A 7316-nucleotide genomic window follows, 5' to 3' on the forward strand; every position below is an offset into this window, starting at 1 on the left:
TCTTATTTAAATTTTAGTTGAATTGATATACTAGTCTTATGCTCCTGGGAACACACCTTTTGTTCGCGACACAAAATCCCAGCACTGGAAAGGGAAGGAATTTGATTGGTTACAGCAGAGGTCATCAGGTTAGGTCAAAATTTCATTTCTATGTGATTAAAAAAAACAGTAGGTGACTAGGCAAATTATAGTGACCTTTTCAAAATTATGTGAATGTAAAGATTCTAATTTGTGCAGATATGTTATATGAAAATTATGAAATATGTTAACTGATATGAGAGCTTATCGCTTTTGTACGGAGCCCTATCTAGGGACACGGATTTGCCGTATTCGGTGGCGTACAATCCAACATTGACAAACTTCCGTAATGAAATAAAGGTGTCTATAGAAGTCAGATATGTATCGAGCAGCACTACGATCTTTTGAGCTGAATGCTAATATGCTCAGATTTCTGCATTATAATACATGTTTTGGCTTCTCTGATCTGAATTTATGTGTGTGGTTTTGGACTGCCGAATCGAATCTTCTTTGTGTGAGGAACCAATTATTTTTGACAGCTGTTCGGTAAGGCTCGTGCGTGGGAGTGGTTTATATACACAGTGGTAAACCATAATCAGAATAATATACCACATCTTGGCCTTGACATACATCTACATACACTCCTCAAATGTTCCTACTATAGCAAGAACGTGATATATACGTGTAGAACATAATCTTCAATTACATTCAGCACAGTCTATAGAAATATTCAGACCTCCTTTAAAACCAGAACATTTCATAGATCAAATTTCAGTCTTGGTGATTCCTTTTCATTATAAGCCACATAGATCTAGATATTTATATTTTGTTATCATTTAAATTTATGAAAGATAAACTGTGGAAATAAATCTCAAATAAGGCATGGTGGATAAGGACGATGGATCTATTCTAAATGAAATGATTGAGTTTAACGCCCTGCTTTTCTACTCAGTAGGCCTAACTGTGAAAATAGGCAATATAATCAATATCCAGTATTGAAACAATTTAGAATTGCTCTAAGAAAGTATATAAAGTATTTCTCTCACATATATTTGCAGGCGTTCTGATATTATATTATATACGTCCTTGGTGAGCTTAAACGACATGCGAGAATGTTAAATTTATTCGAATTTAAATTGGTAGAAGCAACTTCACTGAAATACATTGTGGGCAAATTATACAATAGAGGGGAAATAACTCTGGTTTTACTGTGACTACAATACTTAAATAGTGAAACAAATCAAAGTGGATATTTTTATCCTCCTATTCTGCATTATCACTCCTGGCAAATTTATTCCATTTTGTTTCTTTTTCAATTTCTGACACAACATCTGACAATGGACAACCGAATTGAAACACCTGAACATGAATGACCTCTACATATGCCATCAAGACCACGAAATATTAGATAGTGTTAGGTTTTTTTTTTTTTATCTTGTAAAGATAGTGATAGGTTAACTTTAATGTAGCTGGGCCTTACATATGCTACTTTGAAGCTAACTTTATATATGTTGAATAAGTCTACTGTAACCAAACAACAGTTATATATAGTTTATGAGTACAAGTCTGAATGATTTCTTGTCACAACATGTATACATAGAGTTGTTTAATCTCTGATTATTTTTCTATAGGCCTAAGCCTTAAACTGGCTTTGACTTTGACCTTGTTATTTTTTTAGTAAGTTTTTGAGGGTGTTCAGTAACGCTGAGAAGGTAACTGTCACAAATTAGAAAAAGAAATTATATTCATTTAGGCCTATTCTTATTTTAAAAACTGTTATTTTATGAAAACCAGGTGGCTGTCTGAGTTGGATCATAAATCAAAGTATTATTTTATTGGCCTAAGCCGCACATAAACATGTCACGTGATATAATCAATACACTGTATCACGTGATGGTGACAGAGTAAATAAAAACAACAACAAATAGTTATATTAGACATTACGAGTCAACAAGTTGATTTGTATTGTAGAAGTTAACATATTGTGAGGAAAATGTCTGCTATAGAAGAAATATTGAAAGTGAAGAAAGTGAGGAATAACAAAGGAGAAGAAGTCGATGTTTCGTCGTTCTGTGGAAAAGATAAATATGTCGGTTAGTAGGCAACTAGTTAATTTCTTGAATATTTTCTGCAATAGTTCATTTTGTTCGTGCTTCACGACATCTGCTGTTCATTTCGTAAAATAAAATATAAGGCCACCTGCTCTGTTCGTAGTACCAGTTTTAATATATATATTACTGTTACTTATTATTATGAGATTAATAGAAAATTCAATGAAATGAATGGAGTTTTATGCCCTACCTTTATGAAAGAGATAAAGGAATGCATCATAGGTATCCTGCAAGTCATCTTCACCACGTCAAGGTATTACCAATTGCATCAATAACTATTGTCTTGATCAAAGAACAAAATTATGACAACCGACCATATTCCATTACTACAACCAAATAAGCTTACAATACAAAGTGTAATCAAATTAGAAGCCCAATGACGATATATACGGAAAAGATTAATATGTCATCCAGGTGACGTCCCAATATATTATATATAATATAATTTATTATAATTTAATATAAAATGTTATTATCCAGAAAACTTGATATGAATTTTTGTGACGGGAATGATAAACCCGTGCGCGGAATAAGACTTCAAGTTTTCTTCACTCGGATAACAATGTTTTGTTTGTTGGACATTAATATGTTTTTTTATATTCACCTTTTGGTGCAGTTACATAAACTATATGTATCTGATCAGGCTTATTCTTGCAGATCTACAGATCAACTAGATAGATGGATAATTTATTCTCTTATACAACCCCGGGAGATAAAGGAGAAATACTAACATAATTTTCAATAACATGTAAATGACCACAGTACATTTATCAGTATTTCGTTTATTTTAATATTATTTGATGTAGACCTGTATTTCTTACATAAGCTATTATAGTAGCCCAACATTATTTGTTATAAATATCATATAAACGACGTTTCAGTTCCATTTTTAGTAACTTAGGGTTAACGATATTGAGATTATGCCGGTAAAAGCATAAGGAACAATTATCCAATACAGATTTGATTTTACAGTCGAGACAATTAGATTTAAAGTTTTCAATAAGAGCGGAAATTAATGCAAGAAGTGAAATTGTTTTAAGGCAACTAAAGAGAGTGATTCCTCTATAATTATCGGTGAAGGAAGATACTACCTTTGGTTTTGTACAAGGACTTCATGGTACAGTCATTTGGCACCCGTCTTTAAGATAACGTTAAACAGTTTTACCATTATTTCGTTGATCTGATTTGATATATTATTGATGTTCATCAACACCATAACGAACGGATGAACTAATCAATAAGTTATAGAAACAAATCAATGAGAGTTAGCCGTGAATGCTCTTATAGAGTCCAGCTATGTAATCATAATAATAGTAATAAAGCTTACATACAGGATCACAGCAAAACATCTGTGGCTTAATACTATACCGGATTATATACATAGTTAGGCAATATTACAATTCATCCTTTTGTGCTAAGGCCTAATTGTATAATGATTATGAATCATTCCATGTACAGAATTTCTTTGGGGACCGTTCGATATATCGTTGAGCATCCATGTTAAAGGGACAGGTGTGCCATTTTGGAGGGTTGATTTTAGTCTTGATTATATGTAAATAGTCTTCAGAAGTACTACAAATGTACGAAATTCACATAATTCCTTTCAAAAATAGGCTACTTCAAACTAAGAATTTTACTCACTATTTCTATATATCTTTTCTATATATCACAGGGTATCTTAAATTGACGAGACGTCACTTTTACATTAAAACACACATGGATTTGAGGGCTCAAATTTCGACATTGAGCTGTGAACACTATTACTGATTATCTCGGCTAATAAATTCCAGTTTCTGATACTAAAGTATGCTAAAAAATGGCTTACCTTTTCCTTTAAATCTATTTGGTTTTTGTGTACAACTTTTCAATTTGACTCCAACTTTTCAGTTTTTCTTAAACGGAGTAAATGAAGACGTTTTTCTATACCCCTTATTTTTCTGAAATGGTTTGAATTTATTTATGCATTGAAATGTTTTTTCATTCAAAATCGTAATTAATCTTATTGTGGATTGGCCATTGAAATCAATTTTGGTAATGTTCAACTGATGGTATCCATTTTATATTTTTAGGTTTGTATTTCTCTGCCCACTGGTGCCCACCATGTAAAGGTTTTACACCTGTTCTTGCTGAATTTTATAATAAATTGAATGCAGAAGGAAAAAAATTAGAGATTATATTCATTAGTTCAGATCGAAGTGCAGAGGAGTTTAAAAATTATTTTGATAGCATGCCATGGTTAGCAATTGATATATCTGAAACTGATATAACAGTAAGTTCCAAATAAATATTTTTTTCAATGAAAAAGAATGAATTAAAAGAAATCGAATTTACATCCTTTTTGCACCTGTTATTGCTACTAGGGATGGGTAAACGCAATGTAATTGTTCAATGTAGGAAATTATACAGGGACAGCACGACCTTTAACGTGCACAGTCCACAGGCCCTCCGTTTATTATCCCATCCGCACTTTTTCCATGCCAGCCCTTTCGAACCTCACCAGGGATTGGGATAAAATACTACTTATAATTTTTCGTTCAGTCTCACTCGGATTCAACATGGCTACGGAAAAAACATTATCGCTACGAAGATACGGCTTGGTAATTTATGTCATTAGCGAAACCTAATTGTTATTACCGTTCTATGATAGGAAGGGAGGGACATAACTCTATAGTTATGGTATGGCATGTTTAAACAATCTGGATTTTCGTTCAACCGCGCGATTTTATCGGGAACGGGAATGTGCGGATATACGAAGCTCCACTGTACTTATATACGTGGGTATATTGATACGCAGGGTGCGAACGGAAGACTTTTTTGTATTCATTGCGTTTGACATTTCCAACAGTCCTCGGTTGTATTTACTGTCATACAGACGCTAAAAATAGCAGATAAAATACTGTCATATCAGCTGATAATTGTTTACTATTTTTTTCAAATTTTATGAAATTTTTTTTCTTTCTCCAGAAACAGATAAAGGAGAAGTATGGAATTCGTGGAATACCTAATTTTACCTTATTAGATGGTGAAACAGGAGAAACCATCCACCAAAATGCAAGAAATGAAGTGACCTCTGATACCGAAGGAAAAAATTTTCCATGGAAGTAAAAATTTAATACATGTATAGGCCTATGCATATAATATTGTCATTACAATAGTTGGTATTTTTCATTTTTGTGATAAAAGTAAATGGAAATGTTGATGTTTCGTGTGTATGCACAATGCAGTTAATCTCAGCATTTTTTTTTCTCTATTTTTTCAATGTTATTAGGTCTGTTTTTCTTTGTTTAAGTTTAAACCATTGTGAGTCTGTTATTATTTTATCATATTGACAATTATTGTCGGATTTATTATTATAGAATTATTTATTAACATTACAAATTTTCTATCTCAAAATATAGATATTTTTATTGATAGATGTGTCAATTAACCCATGTCCACCAATAAAGAAACGAGGATGTGGGGATTTCAGTTATCCACCCTTGACAAATGTGTTACCCCAACCCTCAGTTAAACTGATCCGAGTATGGTATTCGCGACGGAATTTTCAGGAGAGGGGTTATATAGGCGAAAGCCTGTTCCCCAATCCTTTTCATATAATTGTGAAGAAAATATCGTTTAAAAAAAAAGGTTTTCAGAATAACGGAGGGAGTTATAACTGCCCTCTCCGGTCACTAGGTATCAGAGGGTTCATACAGGCAATATGCTCACTGGGGCATGGCAAAGACTTTCATGTAGCTTGATAATTAAAGCACCAAAAGTGCTGAGTTGGTGCATTTGAACATAATCCTATATAGACACCACGGCCTTTGTTTGGCGAACTCTATATTCACAGAGACAGGCCCGGATTTGTTAGATATGGGGGGGAAGTCATTACTCCTTACACACTTGGGCGCCATTTGGAATCCGCCCCAGAAAACAGTTTGACGAATTCGAAATTCAGATTCAGGACAAACGAGTAGCAAAGATTCAGAATCCAGTTTGGGATTGGCTAAAAAATCGCGCCCTAAGTTTCAGATAATGTATTTTTCTAACATTTATAAATCCAAAAAGAACTAGAGCCACACGTGGCACAGAGTGGGACTTTGCAAATGTAGCAAAATGCTAAAGACTCTGAAAAAATCAACCTTCTACGATAATTACATCACGCGCAAGATCAGTCTAAAGTTGAGAAGAATTGTTTGTAAGATTGTTATAACGGAAGTAGACAGCCCTCACAAATGAAAGTATCAGAAGATAGCCAAGGTCAATGACATTTGACATTGAAAGGGAGACGGTCAACAAAGGTCAAGGTTACGAGATACAAGTCATCCAAATTTTTAATTATATACGGCTATAAAACCGGAAGTTGAGATAGGACAGCAAATATAAAAGTATAAATAGATAGCCAATGTGAAGGATCCTACAAAAATCAGGGTCAAAAAAGGTCAAGGTCAAAAATTGAAAATTTTGAATTTTCAAAACCTGTTCCTTTTTTTGAACTATAAAGCTGAAACAATCGAACTTTTTAAGACAACGTGGCTCAACGAATGAAGTAATTGTATGCAAAGTTCCATTTTGAACAAATGTAAACGTTGCGAGTTATGTCCCTTGCCAAAATTGTCAATAATGAGTAATTTAACCCGGATGTGCTACGCCCACCTCAATTTCTTTTGCATAGGTTAATTGATATTCTGAATGTTATGTTGTGTTCCAAATTTAAAGCTTCTACATTATACAGGTCAAAAGATATAGGTCAACAAGAGTCAATAAAGGTCAAAATAGAAAATTGAAAATATAGAAATTTCAAAACCCGTTCCTTTTTTGGAACTATAAAGCTGAAACAATTGACCTATTAACACAAACTGGCCAAAATCATGAGGTAATTGTGTGCAAAGTTCCTTTTTGAACAAATGTATCCTATGCGAGTTATGCCCCTTTCCCAAAATGTAAACAATTAGTAATTCAACCCGGATGTGCCACGCCGACCTCAACTTTTTTGTCATAGGTTAATTCAAATTCAAATTGTCTTGTTGTGTTCCAAGTTTCAATGTTCTACATAAAATAGGTCATAAGATATATACACACCAAGCTCAAAGAAACAGAAATATTGTAAAAAAAACTCAAATTTGAAAAATTCACGAATTTCAATTTTGCTTTAAAAAACGATTGTTATAAATCACTTGAAAGAGCATGAAAAGCACATTAAGA

General features: G+C 33.2%; 1 protein-coding gene across 1 annotated transcript; it reads left to right on the top strand.

Annotated features, from left to right (window-relative positions):
- Positions 1-392: 392 nt before the first annotated feature.
- On the top strand, positions 393-5541 carry LOTGIDRAFT_183025 (hypothetical protein). Its single transcript, XM_009061868.1, has 4 exons — positions 393-564; positions 1990-2111; positions 4199-4398; positions 5094-5541. Exons 2-4 carry the CDS (start codon positions 2012-2014, stop codon positions 5232-5234), a joined length of 441 nt encoding a protein of 146 aa, XP_009060116.1. The 5' UTR covers positions 393-564; positions 1990-2011; the 3' UTR covers positions 5235-5541.
- Positions 5542-7316: the final 1775 nt, after the last annotated feature.

The sequence above is a fragment of the Lottia gigantea genome (assembly GCF_000327385.1).
Source record: "Lottia gigantea unplaced genomic scaffold LOTGIsca_5, whole genome shotgun sequence".
Classification (NCBI taxonomy): domain Eukaryota; kingdom Metazoa; phylum Mollusca; class Gastropoda; family Lottiidae; genus Lottia; species Lottia gigantea.

What these genes read in the sequence shown, in the direction of transcription:
- LOTGIDRAFT_183025 (XM_009061868.1), top strand. Translation starts at nt 2,012, where the DNA reads ATGTCTGCTATAGAAGAAATATTGAAAGTGAAGAAAGTGAGGAATAAC. An exon ending in TGGAAAAGATAAATATGTCG is followed by an intron (nt 2,112 to 4,198) that starts GTTAGTAGGCAA and finishes TTATATTTTTAG; the next exon opens with GTTTGTATTTCTCTGCCCAC. An exon ending in TATCTGAAACTGATATAACA is followed by an intron (nt 4,399 to 5,093) that starts GTAAGTTCCAAA and finishes TTCTTTCTCCAG; the next exon opens with AAACAGATAAAGGAGAAGTA.